Here is a 25,424-nt window from a genome sequence, read left to right on the forward strand (position 1 = left end):
CTGGCCGTCGTGTCATCCTCGGCGTGTAGACGTCACCGGATGCGGATACTGAGGGGCATGTTGTCAGCACACTGCTCTTCCGGCCGTTGTCAGTTTTCGTGGCCGGTGCCGCTATTTCCCAATCAAGTAGCTCAGTTGGCTTCGTAAGGGCCGAGTGACCCAGCTTGCCAACAGCACGCGGCAGACCCGGATGATGATCCATTTATCTAGTAACCAAGCCCGACAGCGCTAAACTTAGGTGATCTGACTGGAACCGTTGTTACCACTGCGGCTAGGCCGTTCGCACTTACCTTACATCAGGATAACCAAAATCCATAAAAACTATTATAATACTGAGGATGGCACAGCTAGCAGGTTAGACTTGACTGGGCCATCCAGGATTAACAAGTTAAAGTACACTCATTTTCACAAATTAAGGATAATGGTGATACATGGTGAAACAACGCTCTGATGGGCGGTTTGCGGGCTTAAATCAGCTCGGGGTATGACCGGTGCATTTGACTTGCGGTCGTCGCACGGTGGCGCTGGCAGCAGTCCACATACGCAGAGGTGTGATGGCGCATGTCAGAGTACGGTGCAGCGAGTAAGTGTGCAGATGTTTTCAGACGTGCTAATGGTGACTGTGTGTTGAAAATGGCTCAAAGAACACGTATTGATGACGTTATCAGGGGTAGAATACTAGGGCGACTAGAGGCTGTTCAAACACAGCAGGTCGTAGCACGGGCCCTCCGTGTGCCACAAAGTGTGATCTCAAGATTATGCCAACGATTCCAGCAGACAGGAGGCGTGTCCAAGCGCTACAGTATGGGACGTTCACAGTGTACAACACCACAAGAAGACCGATATCTCACCATTAGTGCCCGCAGACGGCCACGGAGTACTGCAGGTAGCCTTGCTCGGGACCTTACCGCAGCCACTGGAACAGTTGTCCCCATACACACAGTCTACAGACGACTGAATAGACAGGATTTATTCACCCGGAGACCTGCAAGGTGCATTCCACTGACTCCTGGTCACAGGAGAGCCCGTAAAGCCTGGTGTCAAGAACACAGTACATGGTCATTGGAACAGTGGTCCCAGGTTATGTTCATAGACGAGTCCAAGTATAGTCTGAACAGTGATTCTCGCCGTGTTTTCATCTGGCGTGAACCAGGAACCAAATGCCAACCCCTTAATGTCCTTTAACGGGACCTATATGGAGGTCGTGGTTTGATGTTGTGGGGTGGGATTATGATTGATGCACGTACACCCCTGCATGTCTTTGACAGAGGAACTGTAACAGATCAGGTGTATCGGGACGTCATTTTGCATCAGCGGTCCACCTTTTCAGGGGTACAGTGGGTCCCACCTTCCTCCTGATGGATGATAAGGCACTGACCCACCGAGCTGCCATTGCCGAGGAGTACCATGAAACAGAAGATATCAGGCGAATGGAGTGGCCTGCCTGTTCTCCAGGCCTAAACCCTGTCGAGCACGTCTGGGATGCTCTCGGTCGACGTATCACTGCACGTCTCCAAACCCCTACGACACTTCGGGAGCTCCGACAGGTACTGGGGCAAGAATGGGAGGCTATACCCCAGCAGCTGCCGACCACCTGATCCAGAGTATTCCAATCCGTTGTGCGGCCTGTGTACGTGTGCATGGTGATCATATCCCATATTGATGTCGTGGTAGATGCGCAGGAAACAGTGGCGTTTTGTAGCACGTGTGTTTCGGGACGGTTTTCTCAACTTATCACCAATACCGTGAACTTACAGATCTGTGTCGTGTGTGTTCCCTGTGTGCCTATGCTATTAGCGGCAGTTTTCTGTAGTGCCACGTTATGTGGCACCACATTCTGCAATTATCCTTAATTTATGAGCATGAGTGCCCAGAACTCCAATGGCCACTTTGCCTGCCACAGACACTTTGCCCACCATAGCCACTTTGTCTGGCTCTCCCCTACATTATTTATTATAGTTTTAGATCTTACGCGCTATTTTCGTTTTTATTAGTGCTGAAGAAGAAAAATTTGTTAACATCGAGTATAGATTTAAATGTCAGGAAGTCGTTTCTGAAAGTATTTGTATGGAGTGTAGCCATGTATGGAAGTGAAACATGGAGGATAAATAGTTTGGACAGGAAGAGAACAGAAGCTTTCGAAATATGGTGCTACAGAAGAATGCTGAAGATTAGATGGGTAGATCACATGACTAATGAGGAGGTATTGAATAGAATTGGGAAGAATTGTGGCACAACTTGACTAGAAGAAGGGATCGGTTGGTAGGACACGTTCTGTGGCATCAAGGGATCACCAATTTAGTATTGGAGGGCAGCGTGGAGGCTAAAAATCGTAGAGAGAGACCAAGAGATGAATACACTAAGCAGATTCAGAAGGATGTAGGCTGCAGTAGGTACTGGGAGATGAAGAAGCTTGCACAGGATAGAGTAGCATGGAGAGCTGCATCAAACCAGTCTCAGGACTGAAGACCACAACAACAACAATAACAGTGCAATTATATTTAGAAGACAAAAAATTGAGCAACAAATGCTTCATTGAAGATTTTTTTCATTTTCTTGAATTACTAATTGATCATCTGCATATCATAGAGTATTAAAAAATTGCCCCGTGTTTGATCATCCCCTATCTTAATTGTTCTTGTCTTTTCTCCTACTACTATTATCGCCTTGCTCTCCTAATCCTCTGTCTGTTAGTTTGTCAGCTCAGACACTGAAAAGCGACGGTGAAGACAGCTTCCTTGTACAACATCTCTTCCTGTTTTGTGCTTCCTACCTACCAGTTTGTGCTTCGTATGTGCAGAGATGTGACGCGCCTTGTCGCGTTGTTGGCAGGTCCGGGCAGCAGCGCCAGCATGAACAAGTCGTCGACCCTGCCGCTGCCGCACCGCGCCGTGGAGCGGCCGGCCTCCAGCGCCAGCAGGGACCGGGACAGGGATAGGGACAGAGACCGCGAGGGCTACTACAGCGACCGCAACGAGCTCATCCGGGAGCGCGAGAGGGAGCGGGAGCGCGAGAGGGAGCGCGGCTACCTCAGCGACCACAACTCCAGGTCAGTGGCCCGCCTCCTCACTGCCGCCTAGCGCTGTGACTCGCTGCCGCATCTCAGTCTGTGCCCATCGTACCTGCAGGTCCATGTGGACAAGAGACACGTCACCACCCACCAATCTCTTATCGTCATCCGTAAGGACTTTAAACCCATCCACAAGTCTGTTATCCATGTCCATATGCATAAGTACAGGGCGTCTGCCACTGAATTATACGAAAAAAAACGTAAATTATTTACAAACCGCGGAGTGTACATACTTTATTCAACATGTAAACAAACAATCCTGTCGGAGGAACATCCGCAACTGAGCGTTATACCAGAGGCTGAAAATACCGCCACAGCGTAAGGTTCTTTTATTTAGCACACGACCGGTTGCGGGCTCTTCAGGTGTCGTAACTTCGTGCTGTGATCCAGAGCGCCGCGGTGGACGTGTACAAGACGAGGTGCGCTGCCAACGAGCGCAGAGCTTGGGGTCATGCGCTCCTAGGTAGCACACCGCGTCTTGTACGCGCCCACCGCGGTGCTCTGGATCACAGCACCAAGTACGACTCCTGAAGATTAGTGTATAAGAGCTCAAAACCGGTCGTGTGTTAAATAAAAGACCCTTACAAACGTATCGCTATCTTCAGCCACTGGCAACATGCAAACTTCGCTAAAAATACACCACTGGCCATTAAAATTGCTACACCAAGAAGAAATGCAGATGATAAACGGGTATTCATTGAACAAAAATATTATTCTAGAACTGACATGTGATTTCATGCAATTTGGGTGCATAGATCCTGAGAAATCAGTACGTAGAACAACCACCTCTGGCCGTAATAACGGCCTTGATACGCCTGGGCATTGAGTCAAACAGAGGTTGGATGGCGTGTACAGGTACAGCTGCCCATGCAGCTTCAACACGATACCACAGTTCATCAAGAGTAGTGACTGCCGTATTGTCACGAGCCAGTTGCTCGGCCACCATTGACCAGACGTTTTCAATTGGTGAGAGATCTGGAGAATGTGCTGGCCAGGGCAGCAGTCGAACATTTTCTTTATCCAGAAAGGACCGTACAGGACCTGAAATGCGGTCGTGCATTATCCTGCTGAAACGTAGGGTTTCCCAGGGATCTAATCAAGGTTAGAGCCACGGGTCGTAACACATCTGAAATGTAACGTCCACTGTTCAAAGTGCCGTCAATGCGAACAAGAGGTGACCGAGACGTGTAACCAATGGCACCCCATACCATCACGCCGGGTGATACGCAAGTATGGCGATGACGAATACACGCTTCCAGTGTGCATTCACCGCGATGTCGCCAAACACGGATGCGACCGTCATGGTGCTGTAAACAGAACCTGGATTCATCCTAAAAAATGACGTTTTGCCATTCGTGCACCCAGGTTCGTCGTTGAATACACCATCGCAGGTGCTCCTGTCTGTGATGCAGCGTCAAGGGTAACCGCAGCCATGGTCTCCGAGCTGATAGTCTATGCTGCTGCAAACGTCGTCGAACTGTTCGTTCAGATGGTTGTTGCCTTGCAAACGTCGCTATCTGTTGACTCAGAGATCGAGACGTGGCTGCACGATCCGTTACAGCCATGCGGTTAAGATGCCTGTCATGTCGACTGGTAGTGATACGAGACCGTTGGGATCCAGCACGGCGTTCCGTATTACCCTCCTTAACCCACCGATTCCATATTCTACTAACAGTCATTGGATCTCGATCAACGCGAGCAGCTATGTCGCGATACGATAAACTGCAATCGCGATACGCTACAATCCGATCTTTATCAAAGTCGGAAACGTGATGGTACGCATTTCTCCTCCTTACACGAGGCCTCACAACAACGTTTCACCAGGCAACACCGGTCAATTGCTGTTTGTGTATGAGAAATCGGTTGGAAACTTTCCTCATGTCAGCACGTTGTAGGTGTCGCCACAGGCGCCAACCTTGTGTGAATTCTCTGAAAAGCTAACAATTTGCACATCACAGCATTTTCTTCCTGTCGGTTAAATTTCGCGTCTGTAGCACGTCATCTTCGTGGTGTAGCAGTTTTAATGGCCAGTAGTGTATTCGGATTTACGTTATGACATGTTCGGTATCCGTGCCATCATTGGCCATGATGTGGTGCAGACGAATAGCGGATTTCTGCATGGCCCGCTGAAGTGTCGAAATATCTATGCCGTCAATGATGTCCTGAATGGCTGTTTTTATCTCATCAATGGTTTTGGACTTATTGGTGTATACCTTGTCTTTAATACAGCCCCACAGAAAGGAGTTGCAAGTGTTAAGATCCGGAGAATACGGCAGCCAATCGAGGCCCATACCAGTGGCCTCTGAGTACCCCAGACAAAGTGCTCCTGCAGAACATCAAACATTCTCCTGCTTAGATTGGATGGATCTCCGTCTTACACTAATCACATCTTGTCGAAACCATGGACACTTTGGATAATTGGGATGAAATTATCTTCCAGAACCTTCACATACCGTTTGGTAGGAATATCGCACCGATTATTCAGTGAATGGACATGGCACACCATGCAGTCACCCATTGAGGGTGAAGAGACTTCTCGAACGCGAAATACGTGTTATCAGTCCCTCAAATGCCCCAATTTTGCTTATTAGACGAACCCATCGAAGTGAAAGTGGGCTTGGTCGCTAATTCAAACCATACAGCACTTACTAGTTCTCATCATGCCCCGCTGCCAACTATCCAGTTTGAACGTCCTAGCCCAAACTGTTCAGAAGTTGTGACGATTTTATTTCATATAGTTCAATAATTGTAATCTTGCGTGGACCCTGCATCCTAGAGACACTAATCTTCACCCAAAAGTCTTTTATGCATATCCTCAGACATCAGCAATTCATTTATCCACATACGATAGCCTTTTATTCATATCCTTATACACAGATGCGTCTGCCTCTTCCAAACTCTTATCCACATCCACAGGTCATTTTATGCATCCACAAATCTTTTAACTACATCCTCAAACGTGTACCTTTTATTCTCATCCACATACCTTTCATCTGTAACTGCAAATCTTTTATCTGGATCCATAGCATTTTTTTTTCTCAGCGTCTGCTAGCTTTTCATTGGCATCCACAAGATTTTTATCTCCATCCGCAAATCACTTATATGCAGGTGCAAACGCAGGTCCTTTATCCCTTTATTTAAACCTTTTGCACGCACCCTCCAAACTTTTATTTGTATCTGTATTCAGCCATATCTGCAAGTCTTTGATCTGCATACACAAACATTAAATCATGAAATAGCGGCAGCTGGTATTTTCTGCGTCTTATTTAAGGCATTTGACTGTGCGATTCTCAAAATTCTGCTCAATAAATTGAAGTGTAGTGGGATTCATGATGAATCCAAGCAATGGATAGAGTCAAATCTTACCAGATATTCTAGAAAGCTGTACTTACTAATTCAAACAATGTACTCTGGAGACATTATTCTCACTGAGAACAGATCGCGTATGGGGCTTCCCTAAGGTTCAGTCTTACTTCACTTCCACTATTGTTTCTCAGATATGTAAATGATTTTCCACCTAATATATAGCAAGCAGAATTAGTTCTTTTTTCAAGTGAAAGTACTATTTTAATCAACCAAGCATACATACTGGAACAGAAAACATGGTAAAGTGTTCTCGGAAGTATAATTCACCAGTTTTCTGTCAATGATCTCATCCTACATTCAGTTCTGCACGTCTAGGAGTACTGCAACAATGGTAAGTGTAACACATGGTGAGACAATAGTAGGGTGGAAAATTCTAAATTATTATGTGTTCATATTAACGAGAATTTAAACTGGACAAGGAACTTTTGGAGTTCATAAAACAACTTACCTCAGCCACATTTGCTTGTAGAAACATCGCAGATACTGAGGAGAGAAATCAGTAAGCTGAAAATTGCAGATACCGAGGAGAGACAAATCAGTAAGGTGACATATTTTGTATATTTTTATTCTATAATGTCTTGTGGAATAATATTCTGCAATAACTCATCTCTAAGAAAAAAGGTCTTTGTTACTCAAAAACATTTTGTAAGCATAATATATGAAGCTCACCCATGATCATTTGTAGACATCTGTTTAAGGAGTCGCATCTTCTGACTATTGTTCACAGTATATTTATTCCCTCGTGAAGTTTGTTGCTGTTCAAAGGGAACACTGGAAAATATTATTCATTACTCCACATTAAGGTTATCCTTAGCAGGAAAAGGGGTGCACAATATTACAACTTCCGTTACTGTAATGTGTAAAAGGTGGTAGGTAACAATTACTAACCCACGCCTGTATATATTTAGAAAAACCTTTATAAATGTTCATCATGTAGCAATGTTTACAAATTAATTTGTGGTGTGAATGTATAATAACTCGTTCCATATCACTATGATTTATTGTGTAAATAATCCTTGGAACATCAAATTAACTAATTAACTCGTCCAAAAGCCTTTTATCTACATTCACAAGTCTTTTATCTGCATCAGCTAGTCTCTCATCCACATTTTATGCCCTTTAGTTTTCATTCGTTGACTACGTATCCACACCCACATTGAAAAGTCTTTTACCAGTATCTGCATCTCCAATTGTCTTATCCACTACCACATCAGTCCATCTTCCATCTGCATCTGCAGTTATTTTATATGCCTATACATCAAAAACTCTTTTATTTGCATCTGTGAGACTTTTGCCTGTATCTCCAAGTCTCTTAATCGCCCCTGCAACACTTTTATCCATATCCAGAAGGTTTTTTTATGCATATCTGCATCCGCAAGTATTCTATCAATATTCAAAATTACCTTATCTGCATCTTGAAACCTTTTATCTGCATCTGCAAGTTTTTAACCTCATCTACAAGTATTTTATCATTATTTGCGTCCAGAAGTCCTTCTTTTATCTGCGTCCTCATTTTATCTTCCATCCTCATTCACATCTACAAGTCATTTATCTGTATCCACAGTCCTCATAGATACACATCCTCAGTATCTGCATACACTGGCTTCATGAACACATATCCTCAAGGTTTTAATTTGCATCTACAAGTCTTTTGACTGCATCTCTAGACATTAAAATTTTCCCAACCACCTTGTCCCCCATTTTATAGTGTTGCTATTCTTATTGTCCGCTACTTTCATCCTCTGTGCTTCATCCATCATGCTTTATTTTGCCTCCAAGATAGCAGAACTCCTTCAGTTCCTCTGCTACATGCTCCTCAATTTTGATGTTAAATTTATGGCTACTCCTAACCACTTCCGTTATTCTTTGGTTTAATCTCCGTCCACACTACGTGTTCATTAGACTGTTCATTCTATTTAACGGGTCCTGTGGTACTTTCATACTTTCACTGAGAACAGAAACCTCATAAACAAATCTTATCATTGATATCCTTTAACCCCAAACTTTAAATCTGCTCTAGAACCTTTTACTTATTTCCGCAGTATACATGTGTGTTAACTTCAGTAAATACACGGATTCTAATTGTAGCAGTTTTATCTATGGATATTGGTACTCTAAATACAAAACGATAAATTAAGGTGCGACAAACTCATTAATGAATGATAAATGAAGATGAGTCAGTAAATGTGTCACATACGCCGTAATACTGCCAACAGTTTTAAATTTCTAGCTTTCTCTTGTATAACACGGAAGTATTTGCTATTGCAGGTAACTATAATGGGAAATCAAAAAGTTTTCGTTAGAAGGCCATGCAGTCCAGGATCGGTACGCCTAATACGCAAAATCGTTGTGAGCGTTGAGGCCATCATTCCACCGACACACCAGGGTGAAGATATATTTTTGGTAAAACACCATGTCCAGCTGTGTGAAGAAGTCCGTAACTGTCTGCTGGACATCCTTATATGGCAGGAATCGTTGACATTTAAAGCCCTTCTTTAAGGAACTGAGAGAATGATAATCGTATGGTAAGAGATCAGGACTGTAGGGCGGATTTTGTTTGCTGTGCAGTTGTTGTTGTCCCTAATGCCCTAATAGATAAGGCTGGCCTCCCAGATCGACCGGTGGCTTGGGTCGAAACGCGACCAACATGGAACTTGGGTACCATTATTCGCTGATGGTTGTGGATGTGTTTGTCCTTCGGGAGCCAAGATTAGCAACACATTGGTCCTGTCTTTTTGCATTTGGTTAATAACGTCGCCATAGTTCACGTTTCCGCATTTACCGTACGCATAACGAAAAGACACAAATGCCACGTTAATTACTTGCCTACATGTCCGTGCTTCTCCCCCAATACGGGATCCGCGCTACGCTGTATACAGGGTGGTCCCTCGATCGTGACTGGGCCAAATATCTCATGACATAAGCATCAAACGAAAAAATTACAAAGAACGAAACTCGCCTAGTTTGAAGGGGGGAACCAGAGGGCGCTATGGTTGGCCCGCTAGATGGCGCTGCCATAAGTTAAACGGATATCAACTGCGTTTGTTTTTAAATAGGGACCCCCATTTTTATTACATATTCGTGTAGTACGTAAAGAAATACGAATCTTTTAGTTGGACCACATTTTTCGTTTTGTGATGGATGGCGCTGTAATAGTCACAAACGTATAAGTACTTGGTATCACCTAACATTCCACCAGTGCGGACGGTATTTGCTTCGTGATACATTACCCGTGTTAAAATGGACCGTTTACCAATTGTGGAAAAGGTCGATGTCGTGTTGATGTATGGCTGATCAAAATGCCCAAATGGTGTGTGCTATGTATGCTGCTCGGCATCCTGGACGACATCATCCAAGTGTCCGGACCGTTCGCCGGATAGTTACGTTATTTAAGAAAACAGGAAGTGTTCAGCCACATGTGAAACGTCAGCCACGACCTGCAACAAATGATGATGCCCAAGTAGGTGTTTTAGCTGCTGTTGCGGCTAATCAGCACATCAGCAGCAAACAAATTGAGCGAGAATCGGGAATCTCAAAAACGTCGGTGTTGAGAATGCTACATCAACATCCATTGCACCCGAACCATATTTCTATGCAGCAGGAATTGCATGGTGACGACTTTGAACGTTGTGTACAGTTCTGCTACTGGGCACAAGAGAAATTACAGGACGATGACAGATTTTTTGCACGCGTTCTATTTAGCGACGAAGCGCCATTCACCAACAGCGGTAACGTACACCGGCATAATATGCACTATTGGGCAACGGAAAATCCACGAAGGCTGCGACAAGTGAAACCTCAGCAACCTTGGCGAGTTAATTTATGGTGCACCATTGTGGGAGGAAGGATAATTGGCCCCCATTTTATCAACGGCAGTCTAAATGGTGCAATGTATGCTGATTTCCTACGTAAAGTTCTACCGATGTTACTACAAGATGTCTCACTTCATGACAGAATGGCGATGTGCTTCCAAAATGATGGATGTCCGGCACATAGCTCGCGTGCGGTTGAAGAGGTATTGAATATCATATTTCATGACAGGTGGAATGGTCGTCGAAGCACCATACCATGACCCGCACGTTCAACGGATCTGACGTCCTCGGATTTCTTTCTGTGGGGAAAGCTGAAGGATATTTGCTGTCGTGATCCACCGACAACGCTTGACGACATGCGTCAGCGCATTGTCAATGCTTGTGCGAACATTACGGAAGGCGAACTACTCGCTGTTGAGAGGAATGTCGTTACAAGTATTGCCAAATGCATTGAGGCTGACGGACATCATTTTGAGCTTTTATTGCATTAATGTGATAATTACAGGTAATGACGCTGTAACAGCATGCGTTCTCAGAAATGATAAGTTCACAAAGGTACATGTATCACATGTATAAAATGTTCATACGTACCTACGTTCTGTATTTTAATTTAAAAAACCTACCTGTTACCAACTGTTCGTCTAAAATTGTGAGCCATATGTTTGTGACTATTACAGCGGCATCTATCACAAGGCGAAAAAAGTGGACCAACTAAAACGTTCATTTTTCTTTACGTACCACACGAATATGTAATAAAAATGGGGGTTCCTATTTTAAAAAAGCAGTTGATATCCGTTTGTCCTATGGCAGCGCCAGATAGTGGGTCAACCATAGCGCCATCTGGTTTCCCGCTTCAAGCTAGACAAGTTTCGTTCTTTGTAGTTTTTTCGTTTGACGCTTATTTCGTGAGATATTTGGCCCGGTCAAGATCAATGGACCATCCTGTATACTGTATGGTCCTGCAACAACGCCCTCTTACGTAAGCTTTGGGATCACCCTTTATAATACAAAGTATTCCTTGGTCGACAGTTAGTGAAACTTTGCCAGTGTAAGCTGGCAGTTGTGCTGCAGGAGTATAACTAGAGATGACATTACTGATGTAATCGTTGACACTTCTGTTTCGACGCCTATGGTATCGGTCTCCAAACAAAGAATTCGTTAATTCCATAGTGCAATACCCTTTTTATTTTAATGAGAATTAGTATGTATGCAGCGTCTATGTAATGTACAAGTAATATAAATGCAATAGAAAAATATCGTGGGTGTTTCACAACCCTTCATACATGTCGACTGGGTGTTGTGTGATATCCTTAGGTTAGTTAGGTTAAAGTAGTTCTAAGTTCTAGGGGACTGATGACCATAGATGTTAAGTCCCATGGTGCTCAGAGCCATTTGAACCACTTTCATACATGTCTTTGAGGTTGTTGGGCGGACTTCGTAGTTTTGATATCGGACTGATGTCCAGGAATGTATCGTTTGGATTTAGAATAAGTTTGCAGATCATATCACTTTCAGATCACAAACTTCGCGTTACGCACCAAGCGGAGACAATGACCTCTGACCTGCGCTCTCTACAGGAGCCATTCCACGTGGCGACCCTGCTGTTTCGCGTGATATTCGTAAACAAATCTGTGCCTTGCACAACGTGTATCTGCGATGTATGCTTTCTTACGCACGGTCCATTAACTCTGAGACGCGTTCGTGGGTCAGTAAGCTCGCTGACGTCGAAGTTTTTAGACGCCCTCTGACGCTTGAGACTTCCTTACAGTGTGGGAATACTGGTTTTACTTTTGGTGCAGCTACCTGTAACAAACTATACAAGCTGATCAGAAACAGTCTGAAAAGCTTGTAAGGGTGTTTCAGGGGAGGTTGTGCTGAGAAATAATTTTTAAGAAGAAAATTTCATATCTTGCGCCATTTCCGAAATAATTACCATTCAAGGTAGGCGATCAGACCCTTGCGAGTGCAGATACAGTCAGTGTCATTTTTTCTCATAGCATAGGTGATAGCGCACGAGACTGCTCAGCCTTCGTCTTGGGTTCGGTCCTTACTACTGCCCATGTCCAATTCTTGTATCGTTCTCTTGTTCGTTTTAGGGAACCAAACGCAGAACACGTTTGGAGTCAGCGTCTCTGGCGAGTCGCATGAATTTTCGCTCGCAACGACCTGATTGGCTAACTTCAATGCTAATTCACTCGGAAATGGCAGAAAGTATCGAAATTTTTGTAACAGTTATTTCTCAACATAAGCTACCCTGCAACACTCTTACAAGCTTTTCAGAATGTTTCTGATCACCCTACATATTTTGAATTTCCTCTCGGTGGAGGCAAGCCTCATTTTATATGGTGGGGTATATGGCGAAGCGGATGGTGTTTTCCGTGCCACTGCTTGTCAACATCGACAACTGGCCACCCAGCGACTACATCAGATTACAGTCCCATTCCAAGTTTCTCCAGGAACTACTTTAGTCACTGTGATGGACAGTATCAGCCATTCGTTGGCGGACGTTACTGATGAATCTGGAATACACACCATAATGTTTATAACCAAGAGGAATTTACCAAACTAACTACCTGACCAAATCATGTGGCGTTCAGACAACACATGTATCGCTGTCAGCTTTCAAATTTTTGAAGAGAATGTTGTTCCTAATCAGTAATAATGTCTAACGGTAGAGTTGTTTGTGTCCCGTCACAGTTGCTTGATATTCTCCCATATGAGATCTTCATCTTGTTGTTCAGCAGTGTCCTTTAAAGCTGTCAGTCGTGATGCAAAAATCACGCGAACGGTGCTGGTGAACACGTATAGATGACTTTAAGTTTGTTTCAATTTGTCAAATTCCCTTTGTGCTTGTTTCTCCAAAAACCAGTTTGAAATCTTACCACATAATTGACCTCATCTTGTAGTGAATGAAATGGCGAAAAAATCCGACAAGGTTTAAAAAACTTCTATTTGGTGTTTACTAGTAGGAGCTGGAATGTCATGAATGGCCTGGAGTTTGTGTGGACCGGGTCCGGTACCAGAAGCTGAAATTATATGACCTAAAAATTTAATAAACCGTATTCCAAACTCAGATTTCCTTAAACTGACCGTAATTCCATGACCTGAAAATGTTTCCAGTAACAAGTTCAAGACGCTGTTATGTTGGTACTGGGAATCCTCAGCAATAAGTACATCGTCGACAGAAGTGGTGTTTCCATCCATTAAATGTGTTGGGAGAATTGAGTTCAAACCTCTGATGAAAATTGCAGATAAGATATTAAGACGTAAAGCTAGTTTGCAATATTGGTAACAAATTCCGAACCATAAAAAGGCTGTGTATTTGCTACAGCTGGGATGTAGTTCGATCTGCCAGAATCCTGATTTTAAATTGAGTGGGGAAATTTTTGGAGCAACTCATAGAATTTTTGTGGACTGTCTGCTTGTCACTTAATGAAGAATCTAAAACAAGCCTCAGAAAATTTTTTGGAGCAACTTATCTAATGTTTGGGGCCTGTCTTCTCTTGTTACTTAATCAGGAATCTAAAACAGGTCTCTGAGAACCGTCTTTCATTAAAGGGAGTTGGAACGCCCTATACTGACAACGTTAAATTTAGTGACTTGGCTTCTCTGTATTTCAGGAACCACTGAAGCCATTGACATGAAACTTTTACTGGACATTAAACTGTACGTTCTGAGTCTACTGAACTACAATAATTGCATTTCAGCCACTGCTTTCGGAAATACAATTTTGTTACTACACTTTTAAAATTTTGTGTACTTTTTTTACGTTATCGTAAATAATTTTAATTATACATAACATTATATTCTTCTTTTAGTTCAGTAGACTTAGGCTATGTATGCTATTACTCCGTGAAAAATTGAATATTCTACTCGATATGCTTTCTGAGATTTAGGGAAAAGTGGAACAGAAAATGTAAATTTTCAGGAACGGCTTCTAAAGTTTTAAAAGACTAACTCACTTAATATATTCTCATTTTTTTTTTATTTTTTGTTACTCAGAAGCACCCTGCACCATATTGTATATCATCCCCTTGATCTTTTAACAATTTTTTTCTTCTTTTCTTGTTTCTGGACTCCTTAGTGTCAACTCTGCTGCATACTCTGCTTTATGAATGTGAACCTTGTCCATGCATTCAAGTTCTCTGATGCAGTTTGCTCCATGATTAATTCCCATATACTGTAGCACTTGCACCCTACCAATGTTGCCATCATTAAAAGGAATAACAGCATCACTGAACCCCCACTTTTATGTCTTCATTCCAACAAAAACATTTTTGGTAAGCGAGTCAATACAAGATTATTGAACGACTCTTTGGGATTTTGAGTCTGACCATATAGACACTTCTTCAGTAATTCAGGATTTGCCAGGTCTCTTTAAATAGGTTTTATGATATCCATGACTGCTACTGGGATGCAATGCTTATGGCTGTATGTACTGTTTGAGTACTGGGCGTATGGTAATTGCACCATGAATCAGGTCCGGGAGGGCAAAGGTGGTGTACTGGTTTGTCATCAATTGACGGTCTGTGGAAGAAGGTAGCCCATACTGCATGCTTCATTTTCAACAAATCCTCAGTATTATTTCCAATGGCCATCCCATAGTACTGCTGTAGTTCATCAATCATTTTGTTTGTCATCCTGCCTCTTATGGTTTTACCATCAGAAAGTTTTTGGCCTCTCAAACTTTGTTTCAAGTTCCTCAACCTGGTGCCCATCCTCTTCTAGACATGACGAACACATTCCTGTTTTGTGATAATCTTCTCACCACAAGGCTGAGCGACTAGTACACTGTTATATGCTTTTGAGTCTCCATCGCCTGAGGACTTAGCAAAACACACTCCCCTTTCATTCACCGATCGACTAAAAATTTCAATAGCTGCAGAGGCCTCCATACAACCACTTATCCCTTCATAATTTTCTCATATATATGCCCTTCTTCATTCCCTGATTTACACTTATAACAATGTTTGCTTAAAATCTTGAAATTTATTATCTTTCCAGTATCCACACTGGTCACTGTAGCAACAGAATTCTTAGAACTGTAACCGCACTTTTGCCAAGTGCCATCAAAAGCTACTAGTATGTCAGTCATACCATCATTTACTTCAAAAGCTTGGTTTACAGCACTCTTCATTGACTCACATCCAACATATTACACAGCAGCTCCAAAAATCCTGCTTACTTGTCGATTTTACATGGTGGGCGTGGCATATTCATCATGGCACACATTGTTTCTGCTGCAGTGTGTCTTTTGCCAATAGCTCTCAATCCATAAAAACCACATAACATTTACTTCAAAATAATTATCTTTACACTTATCAGAATTACGAAATGAATGAGTGTATTTACAAGTGGCACAATTAATGATAAGTTTCCTGGCTAGTCCATTTAATAACTCACTGTCTTCATGTAAACTAACTGGCCTTCCACATGTTTTACAACACACACATTCACGTAACACCCTTGTTAGGATGTGTAAATCTATCAGAATATAACCTAACCTACCATTTACACCACTTTCGTTTTGAGGAAACCGTGTATCACAGCGTTTTATTTTAATCTTCGAAGCACTAATGGTTGTTTCTCTAGATACAGACGAGTTTGCCTGTATTTCATTCTCTGTAACTTCACACGCAACATGTTAACCACAATGTTTTCCTTTATTCGAAAATCTGTTACCATGAACCCCCCTTTTTAAAAAACACTTTGATTTGCGTCATACTTTGCTTTTTTAAGAGATTTAGCAATCTATTCGTCACTTTTCCTCAGAAAAACGTTAGCACTTCGACATACAACGAGTGTACATACTATGAAACGATACGATACTGTTTTTGACAATGCTAGCAATACAAACGCGTAATTTAACCTTTATAACACAGCAATCCACAGCCTTCTGCATAAAAAATTACCGATTTTATTAGATTTTGAAGTAATGCAAAAAAAATTTTAACATTTTCAACCGGTGTAGATTATATTTAAAAAAATAAAATACCTCCCATGTGAGTTATATATATATAATTTTTTTTGGAAAATTTCAGATTTTATAATGCGATAAAAATCCGAAAATGTGAAAATAATTTTCCGTTCTAGCTCCCCTTGAAACAGTGTGTAACGGACTGTTACAAGGACTGGCTGCTGTTTCAGTCATGCCTTGTTGGAGCATAGATTCAGTTTTCAGTTATACTTTGCCTCTACAAATGAAAGAAAGGTTGTAATGTCTAGAAACAAAAGTATTATGATGTTTCGCGTGATATTCGAAAACAAATCCGTGCCTAGTTCCGGGAATGTTGTCAAAAACATGAGACTGAGTCTGTAGAACTACCTCTAATTGTTTCCCATTCCTGTTTGTTGCAGCTTCTCACCTGTCTATTCTTGCTTGCATTGTTTGAGAAACGCCTGGATTTGATTCTTCATTTTCATTAATACTAGGAAAATCTGTTTCAGTGAAGAATTATATGTACCAAATCATGTTTTTCATTGATGTGAGAAATTGTAGGTTGTTATTCTCCTCTTCCTGCATTCAAAAATTCTTATCAAATTGCAGTGTAATCGTTGTATCATTGTTCTGTAGCAAAATATATGAATTTTAAAAATACAATACTACTGTTTGTCTGTTTATGAAATCTATGCCAAGCATAATCTCTGTTGTTAATAGTAAAACGCTCAAGAAATTTGTAAAGAAAGTGTGATCTTGTACAGTAAATTATAAATGTGTTTGACATTTTACATCGACACCTTTCCCAGAAACAGCTCCTATAACTTTTGTTCTACGTAATGGTAAAGTACGGCAATTTTCGTTAGAATTAAATTTATTGAATGCTGTATCACCAATTACTGAAATTGGAGAGCCTGAATCTAAAACTATGTTTGCCTATTAGTATGTCGATGAGTGGATGATAAATTAGTTTTCTAGGTTCCTCTTTCCCTTGCAGCAGCGTGTCCCTTATGACTTCCAAACAAATGATGTTTTCAGTAATGTCGGTGGGATTGGCAGAACATAGCGTTGTCTCTGTGTGTGAATCTTCTGTAGTCTTCTCCTTTAGTCGTTGTTGTAGCTGTGAAATAGGTTGCGAAACTTCAGCTGTTTGTACAGATCATCTTGGTTTTGCATTCTTAGAATTAAAATTGCCGTTGATGAAAATGACGGTTCAGTCAAAAGAAAATTTTTGCTGTTTTCTGTAACTTTCATTTCTCCTATTCCCTACCTGTCATTTTCTCGGACATCGTGGTTTTGTTGTCTGTTGTCATGATGTTATGACTGTATGGTTGCTGCCTATGCATATGCACATTGTTATTCCTTTGTAGGTAGTTGTATCCAAAATTATTGTATTGCTGTAGAGAACTGTTCATATTTCCCTTGAGTTATGGAAGTGCTTGTTGTTATGATAAAAATTCGTGTTTTGTTGCTGGTCGTCTATGGTGGTGTATTGAAAGTGTTATGTCCCTGATAGTGTTTTTGGTACTGATGGCTATTCCCGCATCTTCTGTCTCTGTTATCACTGAGTGATCTGAATTGCCCCTATTCCAGTTGTCCTAATAATTGCTGTTTTTCTGGTAAAAGTTCTGTTTTAGTACATATAATCGGATACTTGAATCTGAAGTTATTGTGAAACTTTAGGAAATGCTTTTGTGTTTCCTTTCTGATGTCCTGTCCACGAAGAAAACACGTAAAGATTTCGGAAGTTTAGAAATACAAAGCTGAATTACAGCGGATTGGTTAAACGGTTCGGCAAATGTTGTTTCTGTTGTACCATGTGCTCGAAAAACTGCCTTAAGATTGCAAATTGTTAATTTTCAGACTTTGACAAACTGATGAGTTTGTCCTTAATAAGTTCACGCTGTGTACACTATGACCAGAGTGCTGCGAGAATTGCATTGTGAAATTTTTCTAAAGGAAAGCATTATCTTGCTATGGGTCACATCCGCATAGCTGGTTCACCTCCCAAGAAATTGCCAATAAATTCTAGCCTGTGTGTCACTGGCCAAGCTGGTGTAAAGAAAAGCTACCCTATTGTATCCAATCTAAGAGGTATAAATCATTTATGCTGTTGCGAAAAACTTTTAATTTTCTAACCGAAAAAAAATGTTTGTGGGCAAATCCGTCGAGTCTTGTTAAGTTATAAAAGCTCTGTCGGTTTAAATACGTGTTCCAACGTTCGCATTAATTTTCAAAGTCTCTTTCACGTCTAATTGGGAAAAGATGTTGTTCGTACACAAAATATTTTTCTCGTCTGTGATAGCTCTTCCTGAAACCAGGTGTATCTCTTACTTGTGTCAAATGCTTTTCAGTTCGAGCGTAATGTATTTATTCCTTGTTTGTGCTGTTTGTTTAAGTCATCTGTCCTTTAAAATGCTCTAAAAATTGAAATTCTTCGGTCTGTTTTAAAATGTATTGATTGCGTATGTGACGAGTGCTCGTCTATGTTTACTTCGATTTGCTCAACTTTGTTTGAAAGTTAATAGATCTATGCTTTCCGTGTTTCAGATTGTTATTTTACTCTGGTGTCAATGCTATTTGTTTCTGTTTCCAAATTCTGTATCTTTTAGGAATGCTTTTTTGGTTTGCACTGCAATTTTGCGACCACGGCTTTAGGAATTTTTTTTTTGTTTTTTCCAATAACTGAAGTTTTCTCTCTTCAGTATGTATCTGTAATTTCTTTAAATTTCGTATAGACCTCAGCCACTCTCTGAGGAAACTGACACTGTAATTGTATTTGTGTTTCTGCAATTTCTTTATTCCTGCAGAGATTTTTGCTTGATTCTAATTCCGTGCCTGTTGTTACATTCATTACGATTGAATCATTGTTTTCTTTTTGTTTCGTATTGTCTTTTTTTCTTGTAATTCTGTTTCAAGGTGACTTTATAACTAATTTGCTACTGTTTTGTTAGTTTCTTGTAATAAGTAATGAAACGTAAGTGCATGTTCTTTTTTCTGCGAAGAATTCGCGCTGGCTATTGATCGTCTGTGTTTTCATTCAGTGCTGCGTTTTCCGAAAAAATTTGCGTCGTCTGCGTGGTGATACCGTCATACTGCGCGGAATGTAAAACTTTTAATTTCGAGTCTCGCTTCTCATCTTCAAAACAAATATTAGAGTGCCATGTGGATTCCGCGTATTGTTCAGATTCCGCGTAATTAATTGGCTGGAAGAGAATTATTTATCTTAAGCATTGTTGTGTCTAAATTAATCTGTGTAGTATTATTTAGTAACTCGTCGAAATTAAGGTATTGTTGTCTCTTGAATTTTGCATATTGGCTGCCTGAGAATGATTGCTACGCGACTTGCTATTTTCTGTGTTGCGCGAGATGGTAATTATAACAGCAAAGAAAAATGTTCAAAATAAATAAAGAAATTTTTAGAAATCATCCCAATGATCTGTGAGAAAACGCATATCATTAGTAAAGAGCGCAGCAGCAAATGGAAGCTACAAGCAAATGGCGATCGAGATCATTTTACTTTATCTGATTACTTGGAAAAAAAACCTCAGAAAATTCACCGACTCCAGAATATAGAATTAATGTCACCAAATGAAAGTTTTCTGTTTGAATTTTATTTTAGTGAAAATAGATCTGTAATGTTGATTGTGTTTTTAGTGTAAAATTATCTGTTAGGTGCTAAACTTTGGACTACCTATTTTCACTTGTGCTCTTACTATAACTTACAACTGATAACTTCTGACAAAATTCAATTGCTAGAATGCATCAAGATATGCAGCAGCGAGATTTATAAGAAAATTATAACCTATCAGAAACTTATTGTTATCACAAAATCTGAGATGAACTTCGTTGAAAACTGCTTACTTTGAAACTCAAGTTGGTATTGTGAAAATAAATTAAAAAAAGAATCTGTTTTCCACACTATTTGGCTCACATGAGTCGCGCTGGATAATGCTGTGCAAACTGCTCTCGTAGCTACAGCGCATCTCGGTAACAGAACTGCAAAATCTAGCTACTGAGCGTTCTCTAAGAACACTGCTAACATCCTTGGTTCATAATTTTTGATAATGGTTTTAAACAAACTGAAAACTGATTCTTGGGTTGTGGACAGTAACTCTTGGTTAAATAATCTCAGAAGCAGTCGCATATGATTTGACTTAAGAACATTCAATAAACTTTAATCACAGTTAAGCAGTAATACAGAAATTACAAAATTTAATTTCACATGCATAATCTTTCCTTAATCAAAAATACCAAAATCTTATTCTTAAATCAAAAAAAGTATAGCTGATTTGGATGTCCAACAAACCAAGAATTATGCATTATCAACCGCAGCCGTAAATAAAAAGAACTTGATCATTACCCTTAGTCCATTCTTCACAAAGAGCATAATCGCAATAAAGTGAAAATCAATTCTTTTTCTTTCCACAGTAAGTCTTCCCTTAACTACAATATAATCCGCGAAAATCTACACTGTTTGCTGCTTACTGCTACTGAACCAAAACTCTACTGTTCACATCTAACACCAAAGGTCAATTGTCTGTCTCCTCTCCTCTACTCTCCTCGCGATCAGGTGATAAATCTGTTTCTCATCTTCGAAGAGCAAAGATGACGTCAAACTCACCTCTGTGCAACGAAGCTTCTCTGTCGAGGCTGCACGCCCATGTTCTAGCAGTTCAAACATTACGAGCGCGATTCCGGACATCCAAAACAAGAAAAATTCCTACGAAGATACACACCTTTCACGATGAAGCAACGTTCGTTCGTGATGAGGACTTAAACATCCAGAATTAGCATGTTTGAAGTCAGTTTAATCCACATGCCACATTTACACTCGCTCATCAAGTACGGTTCTGCGTGAATGTGTCGGAAGATGTTCGTGGCTTACATCTTCCACTAGACCATTAAATGGCAGACATTGTTGAAATTCCCTCGCTGGAGCAGTGCCTGAATTGCTGGATGACGTGCCACTCGCTACAAGACAGCACACGTGGTTCCAATGAGACGGGGCCACAGTCGTCCCGTACGTCCCCTCTTGAACGGACAATTAACAAAAAAATACGCTGGCAGAAGTCGTCCTGTGCCACGGCATACTCAACCCCTGACTTTACCCCTCCGGACTGTTCTGTGTGGGGAGAGATAAGCAGCCTTGTTTACAAAACTCCTGTAGAATCAGAAGAGGAACTGATTGCCCGGCTAGTGGCAGCAACAGCGGGATACTACCACAGTCTTTCACCATGTTAGGTAGAACACGATCTGCCGGTACAATCTTTGTTTACAGGTCACTGAAGGCATTTTTGAACCTCTACTGTAACTGAGGTAATTGGCTTTTGGTAATGTTGTTGTCTCCTGGCATTAAAGAATTAAAAATTGTTTGTGTTATTTTATGTACATTGTAAGAAAGATTTGATGTCTCCTAACATGGTGCTTCACAGGAAAACGCATTAGACAGCGTGTTTCCTTGGCCCGTGCAACCTCCCAGAGTTTCTTAGTTTCATTAAATTTTGACTCAGACAATACTCCCTCCACCGGTTTAAAAAAGCCCCTCAGGGAAATATGATATTAAAGAAAAAAATTGTATTGGTGTCCCGTGCAGCCTCCCAGAGTTTGTCGGTTTAATTAATTTTCGCCTTGTATAAATTCAATTCCTCCACTACAGTTTCAGTCTGTATATTTTGACTAAACTCAGCAGCTACATAGGTTTTAGGACAGAAAGGAGGTCAGCACCGGCCGTAATGTCTTATGTCCCTTTCATTGCACTGCAGATCTAAATTTCAACTGACTGTTGGTTATAAGTAGCAGACTCATCATAATTATGCCGACACATATTCCAACCTAACTTAGGCGTGTACAAGCATTAGTACAACTAGATGCACTAACCAGTTAGACCAGTGCTTGTACAGGAATGAGTATGGTTGGACTATTTGTCATTATAATTATTTTTCAGTCGACATGAAATGCTTATAGCGCACTGATGATACCTGCACAGTCAGTTGAAATCTAGATCTTCAACGCAAAGAAAAAGACAGATGAAATTATGGCGGATGCTGGCCTTCTTTCTCTTCTGGATTACATCGCGGTCATGGAGAGCAACCGTTCCGTTGGAATTTTAGATTTCGATACAGGTTTCATTAACAGATAGACTGCTTCACAACAAACTTATGCATGTATAATTTAGAAATATTTCATGTAAATTGGCTGAACTAAGATGAATTGATGTCCCCCGTCACTGTTATAATGATGCGTATGCCATCTACCGATGAATGGCAGAACTTCTCAGAATCATCCACACACATTATTGTCCCTTGCCAGAGGTTTAGATTAGATTAGTACTTGTTCCATATATCATGAATACGACACTTCGTAATGATGTGGAACGTTTCAAGTTAATAAAAGGTGTCTATACAAGATATTACATTACACAATATATTACACGACACTTAATATTTTTTTTTTTTTTTTTTTTTTTTTTTTTTTTTTTTTTTTTTTTTTTTTTTTTTTTTTTGGCAGTGGGAAATTACCCACTTACTATATCCATAAATTCATCGAATGAGTAGAATGAGTTGCCATTTAGAAATACTTTTAATTTCGTTTTAAATGCTATATGGCTATCTGTCAGACTTTTGATGCTATTAGGTAAGTGACCAAAGACTTTTGTGGCAGCATAATTTACCCGCTTCTGAGCCAAAGTTAGATTTAACCTTAAGTAGTGAAGATCATCCTTTCTCCTAGTGTTTTAGCCATGTACAGTGCTATTACTTTTGAATTCGTTCGGATTGTTAATAACAAATTTCATAAGTGAATATATATATTGTGAGATCTGTAGCTCTTTAAATAAGTGTCTGCAGGATGATCTTGGATGAGCTCCAGGAATTATTCTGATTACACGCTTTTGTGCAATGAACACTCCTTTACTCAATGATGAGTTACCCCAGAATATGCCGCCACACGAAAACAGAGAATGAAAATAGGCGTGGTAAGCTAATTAACTCAGATGTGATTCGTACCAATGTTACGTGGTAGAGGGTACAACATACCAATGTTACGCGACAGAGGGTGCTTCCTACCGATGTTTAGTGACAGAGAATGCATCCTACCGGTGTAGCATGGGGGAAGGTGCTTCATAGCGATATAATGTTGCAAAATGCGGGGAAAGAGCACACACAAATGTTGCTTGTGCTGGACTGCCTCTGCGTTCTGTTGGTAACAGTAGTTGACTCCGAATTCCGTTGCCTGTGGGTGGATCGCACCCTAGTGGCACTGCAGTCGGATGGGTCGGTTAGAGTGGTCTCTGCAGCTCCCACTCGTGGTCTAGTGGCTAGCGTTGCTGCCTCTGCATCACGGGGTCCCGGTTTCGATTCCCGGCCGGGCTGGGGATATTTCTCTGCCCGGGGACTGGGTGTTCGTGTTTCCTCATCATTTCATCATCATCATCATCATCATCATCATTCATGGCAGTGGCAAGATTGGACTGCGTAAAAATTGGACTATGTAAAAATTGGGACTTCGTACGGACGCTGATGATCGCGCAGGTGGCTGCCTTACTAACGAAACATCAGCATCAACACCAAATGCCAGTTAGAAATGGAACAGATGGCATTCTTGGCTCTCGAGAACCGTCCTGCCATGCGCTGCTTAAAACGTTTAAGTTATATGGAGGTGATAACATTCAGTTACCTAATGTTGTTTGGTTCGGCATTAGATACTTAGTGCTACACGTGCGAGGCTTGAGTGGGTCGTCAGTTAAAATCCAAAAATATAGAAGCTTACGTTCCTTTCATCGTTGCCTAGAAACAGGGAATAATAAGAACATCTGATTCATAAGATTTTGGACATTAATCAAATGGTATTCACCGTTGTAGGCGTTAGAAGCTTTACGAAGCATTAATTAATGGATCGTAAACAATGAACTATCAGACTCCGGATTTTCTTGTTAATTTGTGACTCAAACTTTATCGGGCGCTATGTCCACTTATGGAAGATGAAGTCCTGTAGATCCTCATGTACCAATTACCAGGCTGTCCCTTAACAGCCTCATATACAGGCACATCAGTAAATAATATCGTTCCCAGGCGGGATGTATAACTCTGTCAATTCTGCGCCTCCGCTATTGCTACACACATAAAAAAAAAAGTTTTGCATCACCTTGGTTCAGAGAGTTCCGATAGAAGTCGAATAGAGATCAACATAAATATCATTTCCGCCATTTTTATTGTTCATGAAAACCACACATCGCATGTTGTACCACCATACAGCGAGACCTTCAGAGGTGGTGGTCCAGATTGCTGTACACACCGATACGTCTAATACGCAGTAGCACGTCCTCTTGTATTGATACATGCCTGTATTCGTCGTATACAATCCTCAAGTTCATCAAGAAACTGTTGGTGCAGATTGTCCCACTCTTCAACGGCGATTCGGCGTAGATCCCTCAGTGGTTGGTGGGTCACGTCATCCATAATCAGCCCTTTGCAATCTATCCCAGGCATGTCCGACAGGGTTCATTTCTGGAGAACATGCTGGCCACTCTAGTCGAGCGATGTCGTCATCCTGAAGGAAGTCATTCACAAGATGTCCACGATGGGAGCGTGAATTGTCGTCCATGAAGACGAATGCCTCGCCATATGCTGCCCGTATGGTTGCACTATCGGTCGGAGGATGAAATTCACATATCGTACAGCTGTTACGTCGCCTTCCATGACCACCAGCGACGTACGTCGGCCCCATATAATGAAACCCCAAAACATCAGGGAACCTCCATCTTGCTGCACTCGCTGGACAGTGTGTCTAAGGCGTTCAGCCTGACCGGGTTGCCTCCAGACACGTCTCCGACGATTATCTGGTTGAAGGCACATGCGACACTCATCGGTGAAGAGAACGTGATGCCAATCCTGAGCGGCCCATTCGGCATGTTGTTGGGCCCATTTGTACCACGCTGCATGGCGTCGTGGGTGCAAAGATGGACCTCGCCATGGACGTCGGGAGTGAAGTTGCGCAATCCGCAGCCTATTGCGCACAGTTTGAGTCATAACACGACGTCCTGTGGCTGCACGAAAAGCATTATTCTACATGATTGCGTTGCTGTAAGGGTTTTCCGAGCCATTCACTGCAGTAGTAGCTCTTGGGTGGCCTGAGCGAGATATTATGTCATCGACAGTTCCTGTCTCTCTGTGCCTTCTCCATGTCCGAACAACATGGCTTTGGTTCACTATGAGACAGCTGGACACTTCCCTTGTTG

At 41.4% G+C, this 25,424-nt stretch overlaps 1 protein-coding gene across 1 annotated transcript in view; it reads left to right on the forward strand.

Annotated features, from left to right (window-relative positions):
* The window catches only part of LOC124712377, a 395,369-nt gene that overhangs the window by 293,221 nt on the left and 76,724 nt on the right, over positions 1-25,424 (forward strand). Inside the window, exon 9 of the mRNA XM_047242672.1 lies at positions 2,833-3,049. Within this exon, the coding sequence (XP_047098628.1) occupies positions 2,833-3,049 (217 nt within the window). The remainder of the gene's footprint in view (positions 1-2,832; positions 3,050-25,424) is intronic.

This window comes from Schistocerca piceifrons, chromosome 8 (assembly GCF_021461385.2).
Source record: "Schistocerca piceifrons isolate TAMUIC-IGC-003096 chromosome 8, iqSchPice1.1, whole genome shotgun sequence".
NCBI classification, from domain to species: domain Eukaryota; kingdom Metazoa; phylum Arthropoda; class Insecta; order Orthoptera; family Acrididae; genus Schistocerca; species Schistocerca piceifrons.